Below are 24,992 nucleotides of genomic sequence, written 5' to 3' on the forward strand. Positions count from 1 at the left end.
TGTGTATTATTTGAGGTTCAAGGAAGACTTCAAAAATGCAGTCACTCTGGCTTACATTTTCCCTGGAAACTCAAGAGAACAGAGAACCAAAGAAAGCATCTTAAGGTACATGATCTTTTTCGGTCCTCCGCTGTTTCTGCCTGTGACTGCTGAGAAGACGCCGTCCTACAGGCCACCGTGTCAGGGTGTGAGAACAGGAAGAAGTGGGGCTGAGAAACACACCGCAGGTTCCTTGCAAATGCTGCTGACCGCCTGATCTTTGACATCTGTATCTAATGCGCTTCAACTTTCCAAGCATGGTTCATAAGTAAGGAAGCCGAGGGGCAACATAAGAGAATTGCTGGAAAGACAAGCACACGGGTGACTTTTAATATTAAAATACTTTATTCAAAGATACATTAAAATCACTGTGTAGGATGCACTTCATTAGTGTCTGCTTTTAAAAGCTTTCAACAACAGGTCCGCTGCTAGTCCTGGGGACAGGCCCCCACTGAGAACCCTCTCTTCCAGAAGAGGAATCTGTTCCCGGACTGCGGGGTGGGTCCGGAAATGCTCTACCACATTCTCCTGGATGAGGCTCCACATCCAGACCTTCTGCTGCTTCTGCCGCTTGGCGGCCAGCTCCCCACTGACGAGCATCACCTCCCGGAATTCTTTCATTTTATCCCACATTTCGGTGATACCCTCTCCACTTCGGGCAGAAATACGAATTACCTGTTGAAAAGGGAAGAACCAGAATTATTGTACTCACAATGATAGAAAACACTTTCATGGGGACTCTGGCATTTGCCAGTTAATATTTACAGTCTATGGAAAGAGGTACGTGACAAAAATAAGATATTTTATCACTGTGTCAAAGTAAATATGCTGAAAAATATACTAAGATAACTTACTAAGATTACTGAGTGCAAGGCAGAAATCAGACACGGATTCTAGGTCAAGTTTTTAGCTCAGAGGTTTATTTTGACCAAGGATTGCTTGCACGGTCTTTAAAGGTCACAGAGGTGAACAGTGGGAGGGTCTCTGGGATGAGACAGGCAATGCCACGCAGGTTTCCCTGCGGCCTGAGTGCCGTACAATGAAAGCGAGTAGAGAACACAGCACTGTCCCGTCAAACTGCCTGGTCCAGCAGGTGCTGTAAACCGAGCATCAGTGCCCACACAGACAAGGCGGCTCCATTCCGGGAGCCAATGGCAAGAGACGTCACCATTGTTCTCATCAGAGTGATGACAGCTTATTCTTTAATAACACGGTGTCCTTCTACAGATAAAGTGCCCCCATCAATATTACTGCATCACTTCCTACTGGATTTTTTTCCTTATTAAAAACATCACCCAACAAACATAATGGGAAGGAAAGATATCATATCAAAAGACTTCTCTTACTCAAACTCTAATATAGATAATCAAGTCATTAATTGTGCCATAATCTTAAGGGTGGATCTTTTCAGAATGGATTTGCCATCACTTCCAAACAGCGCGAGCCCAGCATTAAGCAATCTAATCTATCACCTCACATCCAGTTTTTGACATCTGGTGGTTGACGGACTGTACTTAAAATCATAACTATGAGCTCTGGCTTTGTCATAATTTTTAAAACTGTGATCTCACATACAAGCAAAGATTGATTATATGTCTAGCTTGGGACTTACATCCTCTCTTCTGATGTGCACAGTCTACTCGGGGAGAAAAATGCAGAACGGAACGCAAGCTAACCTTTGGTTTCCATACTCCTGAACGCCTGCGCAGTAATTTCAGCGCACTCACATACTCTGCTTGTATCCTTCGAGCTGGCACGATCAAGTCTCCGTCGGATTTGGTGATAGCCACCAGATCTGCCATCTCCACTATTCCTCTTTTGATGCCCTCATGAGAAAAAGAGAGGAAAGTGACTTATCCCAAATATTTAATGCTAGAAAACAATGGGACACCAGTTCATGCTAGGGTTTTGAAAGTCAAATACTATAACTTTTTCTCTGCATCTTCTACTAGGAATCACAATTATTTGATGGATTTACTCAAAAGCATCAAGTCTCAGGATTATGAAAGTCATTTGTAATATCTCTTTCAAACATGGAGACTAACATGCTGGAATACATTCAGAATTAGAGTAAATGTATCATTCAGACACAATGTGATTGAATGACAGGAGACAGTTCACATGGTCTGATGATGGATTCCACTTCTCCCAGAGCTCACCCTTCAGGAAGCAAAATTATCATCGTTTAGGTGCTTCTAAAGAAGAAAACACCCTGTCACTAACATATGCATTTCCAGAAACAAAGTCTTTGAAGTTTCCCTTAAATACATGCAGCATTTTTTTTTTCCTATTTGCATCTGAGGAAAAAATAACCTGATGGCTAAAAATGTCTCAATCTCTTGATTTAAATTACATTGCATGAACATACTAGAAAAATCCTAAGGCTAAACCTTATATGGAAAATGAATATTTTGCTATCTAAGATTAAAATTCCTTTTCAAGCATTTAAAAACATAACTTTCAATGATTAAATTCTACTAATGTTTCTAAACTGCAGCAACCAGAGTCTGATGTCACTAGTTTTTCAGAATTTTTCAACTGAAAGTGAGTGCTGTATAATAGAGAACTTAGTGGAGGACAGAGGAGCCTGGTGGGTTCCAGTCCACGGGATCACAAAGGGCAGGACATGACCTAGCAACTGAACAACAGCAGCAACAAGGTTCCTGGGAGGTAACCTCTAGAGCCTGCTCTCTCCTGAGTGACAGGAGGGACTCCATTATTCACAGTGAGTGCCCAGGATGGTACCTGCATTTATGCAAAGAGATCATTCGGAATGGGGGCTAACTGCACAGAAGGTCAACCACATGATTAGGGGGCAGGGGCTTTGAGCCCCATGATAGCAGCCTGATGGCCTCTGGGGGTGGGGGTTGCAGATTGAGTTTCGTCATGTGGATGGCAATTTGGTCAATCACACGTCCATAATAAACCCCAACAAAAACGACGGGCCCTGAAGCGCAGAACTCCCTGGCTGGTGACACACACGAGTGTGCCAAGAGGCAAATGTGTCCTGAGGACAGAATCTTCGAGGCTGTGACCCTTCCAGACCTGTCTCTCTGGGTCTCTTCATCTGGCTGGTCTTGATTTGTCTCCTTTATAATAAAACTCTAACTGGTAACTGAGTGCTTCCCTGAGATCTGGGAATCCTTCTAGTGAACTACTGAACCCGAGGGGCAGTGCAAACCCCCACCTTCGCAGCCAGTCAGAGGCATGGGGAGCCTGGGAACCCCAGGCTTGCTGCTGCAGTCTGGAGAGAAGCCAGTCTTGTGAAGGCTGGGGCCCCCACTCTGTGAAGGCTGGGCTAACTCAGGGAGTCAGTTCCAGACATGCACTGCAGGCCATACACAAACTATATCAGTGGGATCCCAGTTTAACATCAACGGAATATCTCATGCGGAGTATTTCAACCGACTGTAGCACAACCAACCATGAACAGTAGTCTCTTGGCTGGAGCTACTGCTAAATGGGCACGCTCGCGTGTTACAGGTAGAAAAGTCTAAGTTGCATGATTAGCTCAACGTCATAAGTTCTACAACTGCAAGTAGGCAAAAAAAACATGGAGACTGTGCCTGACTTAGGTATTTTAGCCAAAGAGAATGATATTTCCTCCCCTACACTAGTATCAACTTAACTGACAAACCTCGCAACACTGGGACCCATACTTTCAGAGATGCATACTTTTGTGTTTTGGGGAGGGGGGGTGAAAAAGTCAAAATAATTACCTGTAATTCATCTCCTCCTGCTGGTGGCAGGAGTAAAATGAACATGTCAACCATGTCGGCGACAGCAAACTCCGACTGTCCCACACCTGAAATTGTAAGTCACAACTGTCTACTAAAACACTCACAAAAATCTGACTTTCCCGACTGCCCTGACCATCACTTCCATCCCAGTTCATGAATCACTCAGCATCACACGCTCAACCTGATCCCACTTTCAACACCCACCTGTGAACAGTGTATTAAATGCTGCTGCCTCACCTGATGAGCAAAGCTGTTCTCCTCCCCACCTTGCTCCCGCCCCCATTCCCACCAGCTCAGTCTCTGAACAGGGAACGTGGAGACCTGGACTTTCTCCTCGCTCACAATGCTCCTTCTCGGCTTCCCTTTTGTGGGTGAAGAGCGGGAGCACTTGATTCTAACCTTAGACCAGGCCTGTCAACACGGCAGCTTTCTTGCCTTCTCATCCTTCTACTAGCCCTGCAAATCCCACCGTGGATCAGTCCTACTGTCTGTGTCTCTCCCAGAGAAATCCCTCAACAGTGTGCAGAGGCGCCGCCAGAGGGTCACGGGCTCCAACACCAGCTACTTCTTCCTCGTGGTCCAGGAAAAGCGACGCCCCTCGATGCCCTCAGGCAGCTTCCTTCCCATTTCCCAAACTGCAGTGCCCCGCTGGGGCCACATGCAATCACTGCTGAGTCTCACTGGAAGGTCCTTTAGCCCCTCTATACTTAACTCTAACTCTCCCTCTAAAACTGAGTCCATCTGTCAGCTCCTCCCCAAAGTCTTCCCCAATCCCCTAAATCTGACAGAGGCTGTGTCACAAACGCTGATCACACAGTAATACAACAGACTGTCTCTCCATAGGAATGCAAGGTTCTCAGTGTTTCCTTTTCAGTATATCCACTGTGTATAACTATGTCCTAGGGATATAAAGATAAAATAAAACATGATGTGCCCAAGTACATTAGTTTTCTTAATGAAAACATATTGTAGACATAGGACTGCTTTAAGAAAATGGGGTGTTATGTTTTTTGTTTGGTTGGTGGGTTTTTTTTCTTTGGCCATGCCACAAGGCTTGTGGGATCTTAGTTCCCTGTCCAGCGATTGAAACAGGGCCATGGACGTGAAAGTGCTGGGTCCTGGCCATTAGACCACCAGGGAATTCCCAAATTGGGTGTAAAGCAGCGTTTCCATAGGTCATCCTAATGCTGACAGTTCCCCTCTGGCACTGAAAACATACCACCTCGTGTCATCACTACCTGGACATAGGCTTATCCTTTTCTTTGCTGGACTGGATGAATCACAAGCTGGAATCAAGATAGCTAGGAGAAATATCAATAACTTCAGACATGCAGATGACACCATGCTAGTGGCAGAAAGCGAAGGGGAACTAAAGAGCCTCTTAATGAGGGTGAAAGCAGAAAGTGAAAAAGTTGGCTTGAAACTCAACAATCAAAAAACTAAGACCATGGAATCTGGTTCCATCACTTCAGGTAAATAGGGGAAAAAGTGGAAGCAGTGACATTTTCTTGGGCTCCAAAATCACTGTGGATAGTTAACTGCAGCCATGATATTAAAAGACGCTTGCTCCTTGAAAGGAAAGCTGTGACAAACCTAGACAAGTGTATTAAAAAGCAGAGACATCACTTTGCTGACAAAGGTCCGTATAGTCAAAGCTATGGTTTTTCCAGTAGTCATGTATGGATGTGAGAGTTGGACCATACAGAAGGCTGAGTGCCAAAGAATTGATGCTTTTGAACTGTGGTGCTGGAGGAGACTTTTGAGAGTCCCTTGGACTCTAAGGAGATCAAACCAGTCAATCCTAAAGGACATAAACCCTGAATATTCATTGGAAGGACTGATGCTGAAGCTGAATCTCTAATACTTTAGCCACCTGATGCGAAGAGCCGACTTACTGGAAGAGACCCTGATGCGGGGAAAGACTGAAGGCGGCAGAGGATGAGATGGTTAGATGGCATCACTGACTCAATGGACATGAGTTTGAGCAAAGTCTGGGAGACGGGAAGAGAGGAGCCTGGCATGCTATAGTCCACGGGGTTGCAGAGAGCTGGACACAAGTTAGTGACCGAACAACAACAAAGGATTATAGCCTACATGCTCACATCTCCTACAAAATCTGAGATAGCTTTTATTTAATTATGTCTTTAGTAAGTATCTGCTGAATGAACAAAATGAAATTAGTCGTCACTCATCTCTACAGAACGTCCATTATAATAGTACTTTATTTTCATGAAATAGAAAGCACACTCACCCACAGTTTCAACAAGAATGATGTCATATCCGCCTCCTTCGCACAGAAGAATAGCTTCATTTGTGGTCCTTGTCACACCTCCTAAAGTGCCTCTAGTAGGGGATGGCCTGATGTATGCATTCATATCTCTAGATAACTCAGTCATTCGGGTTTTATCACCTAAGAGTGATCCTGAAACACACAGTTACATTTTACAATCATAGAACGCCTATAAGGGCCAATGATCAATCAGTCAATTCTTAGGGGAAATGCTTTAGGACATTTCTCCCCAAACCTCAAACTATATCTCATACTATTAAATTTTTTTTCCAAGTGTATTGTAATGATGCCAAATTAATCTGTTTAACATCTCCAACCCCTCAAATGGCTCACTGACTAGAGGTTCAAATCTAGACTCTCCAGCCCTGCACTGGAGACCCTGAGACTGCCGCCTAATTGCTTGTCCAGTTCAGCTTCTGCTAATCCCCAAACAAATCTTCCATTGCAGCTGGGCTGGTTTCTTTACTGACACCTTGACGATGTGTCTAGGTTTATCAGTATCTAGAGACACATGTACTTGTCACACCTGGGGGGTTGGGTGTTCCTGGGATTTGGCAGGTAGAGACCAAGGATACTGAAGATCCTTCAGTGTGCAGGACAACTGCCCACAACATAGAGTGTCATTAACAACTGCCCACAACACAGAGTGCTGTTTAAAGAGAAACTCTGCTCTAACCTGTGTTCATTGTCTGTAGGATCATGTCTTACATATTTTGTACACCTTGTTCACGGTAGGCAATTAATGCAATACCTATGGAACAGAACCGGTGCTGTTTCAGGGCTTACTGCAGTTATTTTGGCAAACATTAGTACCTGCAAATTAGAAGACTGAAAGCTCTAGAACTAGTGAGATTACCTTGTATCTTCTTTTTGTTAGTCACATAGTAATATTTCCCAAGTTTGATCCCTGGGTCAGGAAAATCCCCTGGCAAAGATAATGGCAACCGACTCTAGTATGCTGGCCTGGAGAATTCCATGGACAGAGGACCCTGGCGGGCTCCTGTCCATGGGGTCACAAAGAGTTGGACACAACTGAGTGACTAAGCACATAACAACATTTGAAGGGCGTGGGTGCTATGCTAACCTGAATCTTAATTTCAGCTTAAGAGCTGACTTTTCCAAGGCAGATGCTAAAAACTGAGGATTTCCTTAGAGAGATTATCTTTTCCCTAATGAGTCCAATTTCAAATTCTCATAGGTTCTAATTCTAGAGCATATACCTACGACATAGCTCAACTACCATATTTACTGTACATAAAATGTTGTTCTAAAGTAATTTTCTGGGTGAAATCATCTCTGTGTAAGTCAACAATCTGCCAAAGCTATACTTTAAATTATTATCCTATAGATTCCCTACACGCCAAACCAAACATTTATGAAATCACTGTCCCATATAGCTGTCTGTCAGTAAATCCAAACAGGCCCTTAGGAAGGTCTCCAAACTCCCACTGCAGGGGGCCTGTGAATCTAAAACACAATAAGGATTGACAACAGGCTTCTCAAATGTCAATGGAGTGCTATTTTCAAATGTTTATGTATTGTTGCAATGATAAGGTAAGACTGGAGTGTCCTGTTTATGTAATTTTTTCTTTCAAAGTCTATGTATTTTCACCTGAAAAAGAGATCATTTTTGGTTTGAGAAAAGTCAAGAACCACATAGCTATGCAGCTTTAATTAGACTATCTTTTTTTAAAAAAGACATCTATTTTAAAATTTTTATTTATTTATTTTTTTGGTTGCACTATGCAGCATTTGAGATCTTAGCTCCCCAACCAGGGATTGAACCCATGCCCCTGGAAATGAAAGTGCAGAGTCTTCACCACTGGACCACCAGGGAAGTCCCAATCAGATTATCTTATGTCACCATTTCTGCTACTTTCATCTCAAGCTACTGTTTGCTTTTGCTATTCCAAGTACGGTAGAGTATTTATGAAGGTGAGGAGAAAAGCCTTAGCACCTATATGGAAATAAAGGCCACTGTAAATAAATTCTTTACACCTTAGTACTTTACACCTGCTGGTACTTACCTTTAACAAAGTTCTTAGACTATAAAGAGAGATAACGCACTGACATGGATTTAATCTTGAACTTTGCAAGTATAAATTTTATTTTATGGCTAACCTTTTCATTATAGTGAATCAAAAACTGTGAATGTTATCAGCTAAATTTCTCAATGGGTGGTAATAGGAATTGCTATCCACCTCTCTGCTGATCTAAAGCCCTAAAATATGATGATGATATCTTAATTTTTTTAGTATTAAATCCACAGGATATAAAACTCTTCCACAAAGCACGCTGAATTTCTCCCTTCAAAACACGTATTACCCTGTAATGGCCTGTGTGCACCTATTTTCCTCACAAGATATAAAGTTCCACAAGGCCAAGACGACTGTGTCTTATTCACCATTAAACAACACAGCACCTTCTTTGCCCAGGGTCTCAACTGTACGTGCTAAAATACTTGTTAAATGAGTAACTGCCACATGAGATGCTTAAATCATAAAGAGAAGGGAAGAAAAAGCTTTCCTGAGTATTTATATAGCATGCTTTATGTTTCCCTTAAATGATCCTTTTGGGAACTAAGTTTATCCATTTTATCTCTGATGAGCTGCAAATTAAGCTTTGAGTGACTGCATGACCTCAAATCAGTAAGTAATCGCAGAGCAGCATGTGCAACGCACTAGGCTAAGTGCCGTGGGGAACCACAGTATATCACACGGTCCTTCTAAGAGCTTTCTGTGTAACTGAACTAGTAGTAGAAAGGTGACAGGTTAGATAGAGCATGAAGAGTTTTTTCTTTAAGCTTAAGAGAAGTTACAATATGAGGAAATTAGTGAGTAGGAGGGGTTGATGCAGGCAGAAAAGACAACAGGAGGGAAAAGGGGCCGAGCCCCAGGTGTGACAGACAAAGCACTGACATTTGCTTTTGATTACCTTCAACCTCTGGCACTTGTTCTCCTAGTTCTCTCAGTACCCAGCTTACTCCTGGGTGACCTGGAAGCTAACCTCCTCTGGAGAACCCAATGACCTGAACCATCTCCCGCAGTCTCCACCCTGCCCCCTGAACTCTCTACCTTCACTGAGACCAAACTCAAATATGAGACCAAACTCAAATCTGGTTCAGTTTGCCCCTAAACTCTAGCAGAGAGCTGGCCCCACGAGCCCTTGCTCTGCAATTTATAAAGAACCTGTGATACTCACCGCCACTGGTACAAGAAGAAGGGTCCACAGCCAGCACAGATAATTTGTGTCCTCTCTCAGTGAGCATTTTTCCAAAATATTCTATGAAGGTTGATTTTCCAGCACCAGGAGGCCCAGACAACCCTACGGTGGAGAGTTTCTAATTTAATGAAATAAATGAAATCAGCACAATAAGTTTTATTAGACTAAAATATTAGGCTACCTTCTATTTCTCCTTATTAAAACCACCATTAATTCAGTTTAACATTTCCTAAAGCAGTAGATGAAAATCTACCTATTTATCTACTCCCTGAGTAATAGGGATACACAGAGGAAATGATTCTGAGTTCCATATGTTCACCAGACTCACTTGTAAAAATTACTAAATGTGATTTGCTTTTTTACTATAATGTAGATCTTTGGGGGCCGATTTCATTTCCTATGTTGTTACTGCGCTCAATTTCTACAATATCTGCCCACCTCTCACCATGATCAAGAATTATTCCACCCACCCCAATGCCATGTTCCCATTTGAAAAATAACTCTCTACTCCAGAAATTCCCAGTAACTGAGAAACTCTCTATTTATGAAAGATAATTTTTTCATTTCACCCATAACTCAAAGAGATAATATAAACTGAATCCTGGGGGGAAAATTATATTAAGACAGAAATTCCCCTATTTGGAGGGTACATAGAGCATGGAAGGTGAAAACACAAACTGCAGTCAGTTGGCCAGTTCTGTTTCTAGCCCTGCCTCTTATGAGATGTGTAATCTCAGGCAAGTCATTTAATCATTTTGTATGCTGAGTATACTCCGCCATAAAATGTATATAAGAGCACCTTCAGGTTATTGTGAGGATTAGATGAGTTAATTTTGCATATGTTTAGAACAGCACATGGTGTTGAGAGATATAAAACTGTGTTCAATAAAATCTATAAAACATAAGCACTTAATTGTAACTACACTCAAAAGTATGTATGCCATATGGTATGCTTGGCTCCGTACCATAATTTTCAGGGCAGGTCTCTGTCTTAATGGGTGCTGAATAAACATTTGCTGCTTTAATTTATGCTGGTGATAAAACAACTGCAACAAAGACCCAGGTTTACTTGGCCTCATAAGATCAAGATGGAAGAACCAGAAGAGTGCTGTAAATTTCCATGAAATTAAAACAGACGCTTGTTCCTTGGAAGAAAAGCTATAACAAGCCCAAACAGTGTATTAAAAAGCAGAGACATTACTTTGCCAACAAAGGTTCAGGTAGAAGAACTGATGCTTTCAAATTGTGGAGCTGGAGAAGACTCTTGAGAGTCCCTTGGACAGCAAGATCAAACCAGACAATCCTAGAGGAAATCAACCCTCAATATTCATTGGAGGGACTGATGCTGAAGCTGAAATTCCAATACTCTGGCAACCTGATGCAGAGCCAACTCATCAGAAAAGACCCTGATACTTGGAAAGATTGAGGGCAGGAGGAGAAAGGGGATGACAGAGGATGAGATGGTTGGATGGCATCACCGATCCAATGGACATGAGTTTGAGCAAACTCCAGGAGATAGTGAAGGACAGGGAAGCCTGGCGTGCTACAGTCCATGGGGTTGCAGAGAGTCAGACACAACTGAGCGACTGAGCAACAGTGACGTGTGAGCTGCTCATTAACTCGAGGTATTTCTGGACATTTTCTCTTCAAAGATTCTCTATAGCCAATAAGTAAACACTTGATCATAACTGGAATTTCTCTATGGGAGTTGGCTATTTTATCTGTCTACAGTACATAATGATTATTAACGTCCAGTGTAGTTCCTTCAAAAAGAGACACCTCTCAGTGAGGGGAGAAAAATAAGATGTAGGAAAAATGTGGACTAGTACAAACAGCAGTTGGTGAGCTCTTTTTGAAATTATCTTTAAAGTATTCAGGCCCCATTACCCCCAAAATCTAGGAGGTTTTAGGCTCTATACTGCAAATAAACTGAGATATGAGTATAATGTAATGCCAATCCATTCTTAAGTACATTTACTCACTCCTCAAAAACGTTCTGCACTTTGTCCACCACTTCTAGTTGTTTCAAGTGGGAGAGCTGGTTGGAATCACTTAGTCTGCCTTCATGAAAAGCACTCATCATACCCAAAACTGATCTGCTTAATTCCTTCTGGTCAAACACATCTACATCGCTCTAGAATCTATAATTTGGAAAATATAACAAGCTTATTTGCAATTACATAAACAGGTCAACTGTTCACGAAGTCAAGTGAACATTTTAGACAGTATATGAACACGGAGTCTCCTTTAAAATACATTTGGGTATTGAGATGACTATGCTTAGAGCCAAGCCATTTCCAAACTCTTAATATAAAAGTATCTGACAGAAGTGAAATTTGCCTAGAGAAAGACTAATGAAACACCTAAAGCAGAATTTTGAAATGGGATAAGGATAATTATGGTCGATATAACCACAACCACAAAGAATTCACTTTAGACTATTAAGCAGAAATTCTGCTGAGAGAAGGGAGGAAACCGGTGAACACTTCTTCCTTCACCTGTTTCTACTCTGGAAGTCACGACAAAGAAAGTGTTAGTCGCTCAGTTGTGTCCAACTCTTTGAGACCCCATAGACCCAGCCCTCGGGGCTCCTCTGTCCGTGGATTCTCCAGGCAAGAATACTGGAGTGGATTGCCATTCCCTTCTCCAGAGAATCTTCCCAACCCAAGGATCGAACCTGGGTCTCCCGCATTGCAGGCACATGCTTTACCATCTAGCCACTAGGGAAGTTCACAGCAAGGTCTCTGCCAAAATAGAAATCTCATATTATTCTCTTAAAATACAGAGCCTTGGTTCAAATGGTCATGGCATTTCCCCTACACACCAACATAACAAGACTAGTATTTGCAAAGAAAAGGCCTCTAAAATTCATTCCAAACTTCTGCAAGAAAAAAAAAAATCCCCTTTAAATCATAAGCTATTTAGACTTACTTTAAAAGAAGAGAGAGAATTTTGAAAAATATGTACTGAAAAATAAAAAAAAAGACTGACCTACTCGAAATGCTAGTGGTTTTCCTTTATTTAATTTTTCTTGTTCTCTGTGGTGGGCTAATACTTTCTGAAGAAGCACCTGCGCTAACTCCTTTTTCCTGCTGTGTGTTGATTCTACAAGCGTTATGGCCTCCGCTAAACAGGCCCTTTGGCCTTGGATTAAACCAGCATAGAGCTTATCCACAAGTCTTTGCTCTTTATCAGAAAGCCCTTCTGTGTGTCCCTCTAAGGCTGTTTGCAGACAGAACTTTCTCGGTAAACCATTCGATGGCAGCATCCACTCTGCACAATGGAGTCCAGGAGCGCTGCGCGGCTGAGCACATGGGATTCCGGAGCTGAGGTGAGGGCTTGGGTGAAAGACGAAGCGGTAACGTCGGAAAGGTGTTCTCAATAGGCCTTTCAGGAAGTGCTGGTGAGGACACTGGAGCAGCATGGGAATATTCATTGTAATGCAAGAAAACGCTGGATATTTTTTGGTTCAATGTGATTTGTGACTCCCTAAGAGAGAAAAAAAAAAACATATTTCGCCAGTTCAACATCCAACTAAGATATTAAAGTGGTGAAGCGGCAAGTATAGTGTCCTCCCTAGATTCCGAAACACAGAGAATCAGGGATTTTGATAGTACAAAGGCATAAAAGTTTCTTTCCCAACTTAAAAGCAAAGACTCCCACCTTGTCCAGAGTTAATATTCAGAGTAACCCAAACCATGAAACTGTTGCTCTGCTGTGAAGTGCACAGCACATTAAAATTTTCTTTTAAACAAAAACCAAACTGACCCCCTCCCACCAAAATACCCCACAATCCATTAGGATAGAAACTTTATATAATGGTTATTTCCTTCTGTCTACAAACCCTTTATTTATCATAACAATTTCCTCAGATTAAATATACCCTATTTGGAAACTCATTCAATAGGTTAAATAAAAAAAAAAATCCCTCTTTTATTCATCTCCACAAAATGAAAGTGCCTAGTAATACAGGCATTGAGGCATAAGTTTAGATCCATGTACGTATTCGATGGGCCTCCCTGATAGCTCAGCTGGTAAAGAATCCACCTGCAAGGCAGGAGACCCCGGTTGGATTCCTGGGTTGGGAAGATCCCTTGGAGAAGGGATAGGCTACCCACTCCAGTATTGGGGCTTCCCTGATGGCTGAGATGATAAAGGATCCACCTACAATGCAGGAGACATGGATTCAACCACTGGGTTGGGAAGATCCCCTGGAGGAGGGCATGGCAAATCCACTCCAGTGTTCATGCCTGGAGAATCCCATGGACAGAGGAGCCTGGTGGGCTACAGTCCACGGGGTCGCAAAGAGTCGGACACGACTGAGCGCAGCACAGCACGCATTCAACAGACTCGCCCGGAACACACGCCAACATGGTCTAACATCCCACACAAACCACTGCTGGCGATGAACTGAGGGCTCTCTGGAACCTGACCCAGTGTCTCTCGAAGTACGGAAAGAAGCACTTGGGCACTTATTAAAACTACACACCCCAGCCCCAAGAATCAGAATCTCTGTGGGTAAGCACACTCAAGTCTGAACAACTATGGAAGAGAACAAGGGTGTTTTACTTAGATTTACTGATATTCTGCTTCAGACTGTATTAGACAATGAAGGCTCACAGGGTCCACTGGGAGTCAGGACAGTGCAGAGGTTATGGGCCGTGGCCACTCGGCATCTCTGCCACTTAAGCAATAATGACCCTGGGCAAGTTACTTAACCACTCTGTGCCTCAGCTTCCTCTTGAGTTAAAACAACAGAACAAGGACTAGGAAAGCTGTGAGAATAAAATCAGTTAATTCATATAAACAGGTGGGGACAGTGCCTAGCACAGAGTAAGAGCTTAATAAACTTTATTAGCTTAATAAACTTAATAAGCTTTTATTATTGAGATGCCAATTTATAAAACTTTGGTAAAAATTATGTCGGGCAAATGACATATAATACTTAAGTCTTCATTCATGATTACTTGAAATTTTTGGTTTTCAAATACCATGTAGCACAATGAAATAAATTACTTTATTGCTCTAAAGTACCTCTCTAAATTATATTCCAAGGCCAGCAGAAAATTAATTTTAACTAAATAGCAGTTTTAGTAGCAGAAAAAAGAAACATTAAAAAAATTTTTATTGTTAGAGCTGCTCATCATTTTTCTATTAGTCTTATTCTAAAAGGACAATTTAAAATGTGTAAAAATGTATCCAAAAGACAATTTCAAAACATCCACTACTACCCTCTGCAGAAATATACAAAGAGACATTTAAAACAAAAAAAAGTTAAGAGGGGTTCTATTTTGGAAGTTCTCTTCGAGACCACGTTAAACACACTTCCCATCCACACCACTGTCACTACCACCAAACTGGACCTGCACAGGCAAGGCCATTTTCTGAGCAGTTCTACCTTCCATGTCCCAGGCCAGCTTACAAGAGTAACAGTGATGATAATGTTTTTGATGGTGGTGACAATGATATTTTATTATGTTCCAGTCACTGTACTATAAACTTCTGTCTTAGCACCCTAAGGATGCTGTAACAAATTACCATAAACTTGGTGGATTAAAACCACAGAAACCTATCATCTCATGGTTCTGGAGGTGGAAAGTCAGAAATCAAGATGTTAGGAGGACGTCGCTCCCTCTGAAGACTCTAGATGGGGACTCTTCCCTGCTCCTCCCAGCTTCTTGGGCACCAGGGGCTCCTCAGCTCACAGTTACAAGACTCCAATATCCGCCTCCTTCTTCACATGGCCTACTCTTTGTGTCTCTCTTCTGTGTGGGGATCTGTCACTGAACTGGGCCCATTTAGATAATCCAAGATGGTCTCATCCCAAGGTCTTTAACTTAATTACATCTGCAAAGATCCTTTTTCCAAAAAGAATCACATTCTCCAGTTCCAGGGATTGGGACGTGGACAAATCTTTTTGGAGGCCACCATTCAATCCACTATACCTCCTTTGGTGGACTACCTCATATCTTACCCTAAATGGTCTAAACCCAGCACTTCAACAGCTCATAGAACGATAAACACTGTGTTTGGAGAAAGAACAGTGCACCGTGAGAATAGACAAGGTCATGGAAAAGAACTTTCCTGGGGCAGAGAAGGTTCAAAGTCACCGAGGAGTCAACGCCAGGGCTGGGTCTGAAAGGTTAAAGAAAGCTGCAGGATGAGGCAGGTCTTCCAGGCTGAGGATGTATTTGTACAGAGGCTGAGTTTGGTCTCTACCATATCAGAGAAGGCGGAGGAACTCAAAGAAGCAGACACTGGACATACATATTGGGCTGGGCAAAAAGTTTGTTTGGGTTTTTCAAGCTGTTATGGGAAGACATGAATGACCTTCTCGGCCAACCCAATATGTGGAACTAGCGGTTGAAGATGAGACCAGATCAGGGTGGAAATTGAGACCCAGGAAGTAGATTTTGTCTTGTTGGTGGAGAAGAAACTACAGAAGAGATCTTTGGGGAGACAAGTGACCTAATCAACTTTGGTTTTTAGGAGATAACACTAGCAACAGTGGAGAGAAGTCAAGAGTGATCAGACCCTGGTAACATATAGCCTACCTAGCAAAGACCCAAGAGAGAGGATGGGGACCTGGACCAAGACAAGGCATTAAGGGGTGGAAAAGAGAAGCCAGGTTCAAGACCTTCTTTCCATGTTAGTGCTGCCCTCAACATGCCAGCAAATCTGGAAAACTCAGCAATGGCCACAGGGCTGGGAAAGGTCAGTTTTCATTCCAATCACAAAGAAAGGCAATGCCAAAGAATGCTCCAACTACTGCACAATTGCACTCATCTCACACGCTAGTAAAGTAATGCTCAAAATTCTCCAAGCCAGGCTTCAACTGTACATGAACCATGAACTTCCAGATGTTCAAGCAGGATTGAGAAAAAGCAGAGGAACCAGAGATCAAATTGCCAACATCTGTTGGATCATCAAAAAAGCAAGAGAGTTCCAGAAAAACACCTACTTCTGCTTTATTGACTATGCCAAAGCCTTTGACTGTGTGGATCGCAACAAACTGTGGAAAATTCTGAAAGAGATGGGAATACCAGACCACCTGACCTGCCTCTTGAGAAATCTGTATGCAGGTCAGGAATCAACAGTTAGAACTGGACATGGAACAGACTGCTTCCAAATTGGGAAAGGAGCACGTCAAGGCTGTATATTGCCACTCTGCTTATTTAACTTATATGCAGAGTATATCATGAGAAACATTGGGCTGGATGAAGCACAAGCTGGAATCAAGATTTCTGGGAGAAATATCAATAACCTGAGATATGCAAATAACATCATCCTTATGTCAGAAATCAAAGAAGGACTAAATAGCTTCTTGATCAAAGTGAAAAAGGAGAGTGAAAAAGTTTGCCTAAAACTGAACATTCAGAAAACTAAGATCATGGCAGCTGGTCCCATCATTTAATGGCAAATAGATGGGGAAATGATGGAAACATTGACAGAATTTATTTTGGGGGGGGCTCCAAAATCACTGCAGATGGTGACTGCAGCCATGAAATTAAAAGATGTTTGCTCCTTGGGAGAAAAGATATGACCAACCTAGACAGCATATTAAAAAGCAGAGACATTACTTTGCCAACAAAGGTCCATCTAGTCAAAGCTATGGTTTTTCCAGTAGTCACGTACGGATGTGAGAGTTGGACTATAAAGACGACTGAGTGCCGAAGAACTGATGCTTTTGAACTGTGGTGTTGGAGAAGACTCTTGAGAGTCCCTTGGACTGCAAGGAGATCCAATCAGTCCATCCTAAAGAAAATCAGTCCTGAATATTCATTGAAGGACTGATGTTGAAGCTGGTTGGTTTTCCAACCAACCGTGGAAAATTCTTAAAAGAGATGGGAATACCAGACCACCTGACCTGCCTCCTGAGAAACCCGTATGCAGGTCAGGAAGCAACAGTTAGAACCGGACATGGGACAACAGACTGGCTCCAAACTGGGAAAGGAGCACGTCAAGGCTGCATGTTGTCACCCTGCTTGTTTAACTTCTATGCACAGTGGTGGTTGTGCTTTAGTCGCCAAGTCATGTCTGACTCTTGCGACCCCAGGGACTGTAGCCCGCCAGGCTCCTCTGTCCAGGGGACTCTCCAGGCAAGGATACTGGAATGGGTTGCCATTTCCTTCTCCAGGGGATCTTCCCAACCCAGGAATGGAACCCGGTCTCCTGCACTTCAGGCAGATTCTTTACCAACTGAGCTATAAGGGAAGCCCCCTCTATGAAGAGTACATCATGCTAAATGCTGGGCTGGATGAATCAAAACTGGAATCAAGATTGCTGGGAGAAGTATCAACAACCTTAGAAATGCAGATAACACTTTAATGGCAGAAAGTGAAGAGGAACTAAACAGCCTCTTGATAAAGGTGAGAGAGGAGAGTGAAAAAGCTGGCTTAAAACTCAACATTCAGAAAACTAAGATCATGGAATTCAGTTCCATCACTTTATGGCAATTAGATGGGGAAACAATGCGAACAGTGACATTTAATTTTCTTGGGCTCCAAAATCACTGCGGATGGTGACTGCAGCCATGAAATTAAAAGACACTTGCTCCTCGGAAGAAAAGCTAGACAAACCTAGACAGAGTATTAAAAAGTAGAGACATCACTTTGCCAACAAAGGTCCGTCTAATTAAAGCTATGGTTTTTCCAGCAGTCATGTATGGATGTGAGAGTTGGATCATCAAGGGGGCTGAGCACCGAAGAATTAATGATTTTGAACTGTGATGCTGGAAAGGGCTCTTGAGAGTCCCTTGGACTGCAAGATCAAACCAGTCAATTCTAAAGGAAATCACCCCTGAATATTCATTGGAAGGACTGGTGCTGAAGCTGAAGCTCCAATTCTTGGCCACCTGATGCCAAGAGTTGACTCACTATGACTCTGATGCCGGGAAAGATTGAAGGCAGGAGGAGAAGGGGGCAACAGAGGATGACAAGGTTGGATGGCATCACTGACTCAGTGGACATGAGTTTGAGCAAACTCCAGGAGACAAGGAAGGACAGTGAAGGACAGGAAAGCCTGATGTTCATGGGGTGGCAAAGAGTCGGACACAGCTTGTGACTGAACGACAACAATAAATATCAATAGAATATAGGTTTTTGCTCTAACATTTAGAATAGTGATTTCTTACAACAATTTATTTGTAGTTTTTCTCAGAAAATCCATGCCAGCTACCTGACAAGCTTATGGCTTATATTGTAGGATTTATCACAATTTGGGATTGTAAAGTTCCCTGCCCTTTCATGCCAACAGAAATCTGAAAAGGTCTTTAAATGAAAAGAAAGAGCCAGGAAGAGATAACATTTTACGTCGTTCATTCTTTGCCAAAACTAGAAAGCTATCCACGTGTATATAATTCCAGAATTTTATACTTTCAAATCTCTCCCCTGAGGGCTAATTTTCTTGGTGCTTCCAAACCCTCTGGACCTTCTGAAAGGCAGAGCAGCAGCAGGAGCTACCTTTTACTGAACGTTGATGATGTGTGAGCTATTGAGCATGCATTCCCTCAGCTAAGCCTCAGAACAGCAGGCGAGAGTCCATTTCACAGGTGACGCTGGTAAGACAAGGCTGACTGACCAACGCCTCACAACTAGTGGCAGAATCTGGACAAACTACAGATTTCATTGAGCCAGATCTACACAGTATCAACTCTAGATTCTTGTATAAAAAAGGAGTGGTGTCATGTCACATTAAGGGAACACCAAATAGTCATATTGGTTATGGCACAGGCTGTTTATCTTCGTGTTGTTCCTTTCTTTCTCTCTCTTTGGCTTAGGCCAAAAGGAAAACTTAATTTACATTTTCTGGGCAAACCTAATCAGTAGGAGATCCTAATAATGTATTAGGTGAAAGAATAGACCAAATTTCTAAAATTTTTAATGTTATATTGTTCTCACAGAATAATTCCACTTGATAACTAAATGCATGATATACTTAAACCCATTAAGTTCACAAAACCATCCGGATTTTAAAGTCCATAAACTTTTTAAAAGCCAATATAGACGATTTCCCTCTATATTGGTCCAGTGATTAAGAATCTGCCTGTCAATACAAGGGACATGGGTTCAACGAAACCTAGTCCAAAAGATTCCACATGCCTTGGAGCAAATAAAGCCCATATGCCATTACTACCAAAGCCTGCAATCCACAGAGCCTGTGCTTTGCAACAAGAGAAGCCACCGCAATGAGAAGCCTGGGCACCACAATGACGAGTACCCCGTGCTCACTGCAACTAAAAAGCCCACACACAGCAATGAAGATGAAGTGCAATAAAAAAATAATAATACATAAATAAATCACAGTAAGGGCTCTTGCTCACATTTTTAAAAAAGCACCAATATGACTCAGCCTTCTATGAGCACCTTTCTGCCTGTATGTACATGTCATAGGCAGAATAGACTAAGTCTACTAGAGTGGCAAAATCATGCAGGCCCAGGTGGCTCAGGGGTAAAGAATCTGTCTGCCAATGCAGGGGACCTGGGTTCAATCCTGGTCTGGGAAGATCCACTGAAGAGGGAATGGCAACCCACCCCAGTATTCTTGCCTGGGAAATCCCATGGACAGAGAAGCCTGGAGGACTACAGTCCACAGGGTTGCAGAACAGTCTGACACGACTTAGCAACTAAGCAAAAACAGGGAGAAGGACTTCTCACCTGCTCATGTATCTAAGCACCTTTTCCTGCTTTCTTATGGAAAGAAATCAAAGACCCTGGCCAAGAATCAAACTGTTGGAATGAATTTTCACAATTCCTAAGAGTATGGTTTCATCCTACAATTTTATACTGAGCACCAGGAAAATAAAAGAAATTTTCTAGCACTTTACAACACTGAGTAAGATACCTCAAAGCACCACTATTCCTAATAAACCAGAAAGTCTACTTATTAATATATAATGAAAGCACCAAGTAGGCAAAAATACTGAAAGAGGGGTTGGGTAAGTACATCCCCTCTCCTCCAAGAGGATTCGAATGGACAGCAGAATTTTAAGGTGCGTGATTTCACACTTGTTTTCCTCTAAATATCTTTTACATCCACTCCATTCTCTTACCATCATGCCCAGATTTCTCTATTATAATGGCTTTCAAACTCTAATAAAAGTTCAAAGAAAGAAACACACTTACGCCAGTCAATACACAGGCACATACTTGAAACAAGCTTCACAAAACACTTTCAAATCCTATTACATGTGCTATATGCTAATACTTTTCAAATTTTTCTTAAAATGAAGATTGTAATCTACCAATGGGCACAACCTATTATATCCATTGCTATGGCCAGTATTTTTAACAAACTTGTCTTTATGGAAGTTTTTAAAATTTGGTCATCAAAAGACAATGTCAACAGAGTAGAAAGCAACCCACAGGATGGGAGAAAATACTTGCAAATCATATACCCGACATGAGATTAATATCCAGAATATATAAAGAACTTCTGAAACTCAACAACAGAAACAACCCAAATCAAAAATGTGCCAAGGGCTTGAACAGACAGTTCTCCAAGAAGATACACAAATGATGAATAAGCGCATGAAAACATATTCACCATCATCAATCATAAAGACAATGCATTTTAAAACTACAATGAGATACCACCCCACACCCATTAGAATGACTGCTAACTATGGCCATTATTAATTCATCTTCCATACTACCACTTATCCTCATAAAATGTAAAACTGACTATATACTCCACTTAAAATATTTTAAAATGCTTAAAATACTTTAAAAGTTCCTTGTGTATTACCTGTTAAATTTTTTTTCTCCTGTGATTTAGCCATTCATTCATTGAGCAGCTATTTATGGAGAGTCTACCATATGCTAGGTGCTCTCTTACGGCCTTAGCATACATTGGTATACGGATCCAACATGGCTCCTAACATGAAGTTTATAATCCAGCCCGGACAGTCATTAAATAAGTTTCATATTCTTTATGAGTGCTCTTATCCACCTCTCCAACTGAATTCATCCCCCTCCTCCACTCTTATCATATTGCTATAACTATCCTGATCTTCAAGAAGGTCCCAGAAAAATTCAGTCTTTTATACATTATGGCCATTGTGCTTGATGTCCATTCTAATTGAAATGCCTTAATCACCTCACAAATTCCTCCTCAGCCTTCAAGATTAACTTAAAAGGGTCTCCTCTAAAAACATTTCTGTGGCCTCCTTTCTATACTCCTTCAGTCACCATTTCTAACTCTTAAAATCAGCATTACAATGCTGATCACATCATTTTGTGACCATTTTTTAAAAAATGTCAGTCTTCCTAGACTGAGTTATCACTAGGATCCACACATAGCTTATCAGTCACAGAATAAATGAATGAATGTAAGCTATAATTTTGTGTGTATGACTCCATTATGTTGATTACTCAGTTGATTGATGTTTGAAAACTTACATTTTTCTAGATTTCACTGTATAAATATATTTTTAGGACTTCCTTCTTAAAGTCTGATTTCAATATATGGATGTTTTCCTTCATTAAAAATTTGTTCAGCAGCAGCCAGTCTGACTTGGAATATTTGTCTTGAAATTGATCCAATGAATATTCTTAATTTCAATAACTACTCTGGCAAGAAAAAGCAGAGAGGATTTCCAAAATCAATACATTAGGTCAGTCTGTGGCACAACAGTTCATACAGGCAAAGTGGTGTTACACCATGTGTTTCCATTTCTCCATGCTAATTACTTTTAATGTGAAGCTAGGCTATCAGATGCCACCAATCTGTTTACCATCTCCCACTACGCTCATGTAGGAGACCCAGGTTTCGATCCCTGGGTTGGGAAGATTCCCTGGAGAAAGAAATGGCAACCCATCCCAGTATTCCTGCTTTAAAGAATTCCATGGACAGAGGAGCCTGGAGGGCTCAGGCCACGGGACTGCAAGTTGGACATGACAGCGACTAAATCACCACCACCACCCCCATTGGAGGCTTTACTTTCTCCTTTTCAAATACTTTTCAGAAAATCTGGGTAAAACAGAATGGCTTTTTAAATAAGCAACTTTTAACTAGGTCATTGTCATAGAACAGTTATACAGAACATGCACTGAACTCATGCAGGGAATATTCTAAAAGTCTCTGTCCACTTTACCTTTTATCACTCTTCCAGTTGGGACTGATTTCCCAACTTCTACTTTAAGGTTTCAATCTTCTGGGGAAGTCTCGATTTTTCTAAATTCTATCACCAGCTGATGTTTTGATTCATTTCCACTGCTATTACCCTAGTTCAAATCTGAACTAGTCTTAAGGGCTCTGAGTCTAGCTATAGGACCTGGGCAATCTCTACTACTCTCCATATGAAAATATTAAGACTTACACATGAGAGTCAGACTATGAAATGAAATTTGTGTGCATGAGAGGGCCTGGCACCAACAGGTGTTAACCAACTCTAAGGAATCGTCTTTTCTTCTCTCTTTCCTCCCTTCCCCAATCCTCCATCTTGGATGACACAGCAAGACTTATAGTGAACCATGAATGTGATCTCCTTACTAATCCACTTCAAATTCCTCCAATAGCTTCCCCCATTCGAGGACAGTAGTTCTCAGTGTGGTCCCCAAACCAGCAGCAACTCCAGCAACTGAGAATGGATAAGAGCGAAATTCTCAAGCCCCGCCCCAGAACTTCTGAAGCAAGAACTCTGGAGGTGGGGGCCATGTCTGCCACTCTCTCACAAACCTGCCAGGTGATTATGATGTAAGCTCAAATTTGAGAACCCAGTGCCTGAGGATAAAGTCTAGTCTGGTATTGAAGGGTCTCCCAAACTAGTTTTCCTCCATTTACCATACTTGCCTTCTCAGACTTCTACTAAGAGTTTACTTAGGATCTTCCAAACCTCCTATTCACTTTCCCAAGTGAGATTTTACTCACTGGTTACATTCTCTTTTCTTTCTTTATTTACTTAGCTGCTTCACATTGATTCTGCAGCATGCAGAATCTTTAGTTGTGAGATCTTAGTTCCCCCACCAAGGAACTGAACCCAGGGACCCCTACATTGGGAATGCAGAGTCCTAGCCACTATACCAACAGGGAAGTCTTCACTGGTTACATTCTTCTCTTCCATGACGCCTCTCCTCAACCCAGCTTAAATCCCACTGTTTTCTTAAATCCCTTCCTGACAGTTTCCAGGAACTTTTTCCTCTTTTAATTCCAATTATTTCTGAGTACTCAGGTGATAATCTGCAGATGTCACAAACTGGCTGTTCCTGGCCCATAGAGGATATGTGAGTGCATAACGAATTGGTTGCCAATAACAATAAAAATCAAGAAATATTACAAAGATAGAGATTTTTGGCCTGTGATGGGGAAAGTCAGATCTGTGCATGAGGGACCCACATTCCCACATGGCAACAATCAGCGGAGGAGCAAATGCTTCCAGCACTCACCAGCTCTTTCCATGCCAAATATAGGTTTTTAGACATCTTCAAATATCTTAAACCATAACTTACATTTCTTATGCAACTTTTTATGTGTTTGTTTTTTGGCTCTCCTAATAGAATACAGCCCTTAAAGGAACTGAACTGTCCTGGCTTTCATTACCTTGAACACAAAACGATATGAGGTTTTCACTATACAAAAGAATATTCTGGACATTATAGACCCCCAAACAAGCAGAAATGTACACAGGCTTTTGGGAAACTCCTGATTTTCTACCAATTTGGAAAAGCTATAGTAGTGTTCGTTTTCCAAAGTATGTTAGGGCACAACTCTCAAGGTAATTAAAAATTTTCATGCCATTTTGGCTTAGACTGTCTTTCATAATAACAACTTGTATTTATCTTTCATAATGATAAACACAAATTACTTGAATACAGTCTGTCTGCTGGAAAAGATCTAGCCCACGCCCAGCACGGTATTTCACCGAAACTCGATGCTGTCTGTGACTTCCCATCTAAGCCCTACTTTTATTTACTGATTTTTATTCCGCTAAAGACGAGTTTTAACCTCCCTCTCGGGCAGTTGCTACACTGAACTACAGTGCCTTTTTAGAGGCCACCGCCTGGTTAACCATTTGCCAGCGGCGAAGTAGGAGTCACTTTATAAAAACCGTCTTACACAACGGTAAAATCACAAGCTTGTCCAAAATAATGAAAAATTTAACACGCTGTTCACAGAGAATCTCCTTTTTCAGGAGAAAACCAACCAACCTTCCCTGTGAATCCATTTTGCCGACGCTTGCTCGTTCACACATTTCCCGCACCCCTATCATCATCGGACTCAACCTCAGTCTCCTCTTCCTTTCCCTTCCCCGAATTCTCCAGGGGGCGCCCCAGACGCAGAGCTGAGCCCCCGGCGGCCTGAGGCACGAGCCTGGCCCCAACCCGGACGCGGCGCGCAACCCCCGCCCCGTACTCACCCGCCCGCGGCCGTAAAAGTGTAGCGCCCTCCTGCCCCGCCCCTTCCGGCGGGCCGCTTCGCCCCGCCCCGCGCTCTCCCTCGCGCAGGCGCAGCGCCCACTGCCGGGTGTCTGGCCCCAGGGAACGACCCAAGGGCCGGGCGGCGGTGAGGGGCGTGGCCTGGGTCCCGGCGGGGGTGGCCGCGGGATTCCGGTGTGTGACGCTGGTCCAGTGAGCCTGAAGGCCTGGCGGCGTTCTCGAGGGTGGGGAGGTCCGCGGGGCGCCCCATGGGGCGCCGGACATCTGTGTGAGAAGTGCAGCAGAGAAGGGCGGTTGACGGTCCTTACGGATAGCTTTTGCCCTCCT

At 42.4% G+C, this 24,992-nt stretch overlaps 1 protein-coding gene across 7 annotated transcripts; it reads right to left on the reverse strand.

The window, feature by feature from the left end:
• Window positions 1-361: 361 nt before the first annotated feature.
• Window positions 362-24,730, reverse strand: MMAA (metabolism of cobalamin associated A). 7 transcript variants are annotated; one of them, XM_070474795.1, is made up of 8 exons: window positions 24,438-24,611; window positions 21,690-21,860; window positions 12,283-12,780; window positions 9,271-9,393; window positions 6,031-6,201; window positions 3,759-3,844; window positions 1,716-1,865; window positions 362-714 (listed from the first exon to the last, which is right to left on the reverse strand). In XM_070474795.1, the coding sequence occupies exons 3-8, from the start codon at window positions 12,725-12,727 to the stop codon at window positions 427-429; spliced, it is 1,263 nt and encodes a 420-aa protein (XP_070330896.1). In that variant the 5' UTR covers window positions 12,728-12,780; window positions 21,690-21,860; window positions 24,438-24,611; the 3' UTR covers window positions 362-426. The 7 variants fall into 7 exon arrangements, with proteins under 7 accessions (XP_070330896.1, XP_070330897.1, XP_070330895.1 ...); XM_070474796.1 differs by lacking the exon at window positions 24,438-24,611 and adding an exon at window positions 22,385-22,887 and having other exon boundaries at window positions 21,690-21,855; XM_070474794.1 differs by lacking the exon at window positions 24,438-24,611 and adding an exon at window positions 22,385-22,887.
• Between the last annotated feature and the right edge of the window lie 262 nt (window positions 24,731-24,992).

The sequence above is a fragment of the Odocoileus virginianus genome, chromosome 12 (assembly GCF_023699985.2).
Source record: "Odocoileus virginianus isolate 20LAN1187 ecotype Illinois chromosome 12, Ovbor_1.2, whole genome shotgun sequence".
Lineage (NCBI taxonomy): Eukaryota > Metazoa > Chordata > Mammalia > Artiodactyla > Cervidae > Odocoileus > Odocoileus virginianus.

Bases quoted from the DNA above. Each gene is read 5' to 3' on its own strand.
- MMAA (XM_070474798.1), bottom strand. From the start codon at position 12,727: ATGAATATTCCCATGCTGCTCCAGTGTCCTCACCAGCACTTCCTGAAA. The intron at 9,394-12,282 runs GTCAGTCTTTTT...TCTCCACCGTAG, and splicing joins ACCACTAGCATTTCGAGTAG to GGTTGTCTGGGCCTCCTGGT. The intron at 715-1,715 runs GTTAGCTTGCGT...CCTTTTCAACAG, and splicing joins CAGGAGTATGGAAACCAAAG to GTAATTCGTATTTCTGCCCG.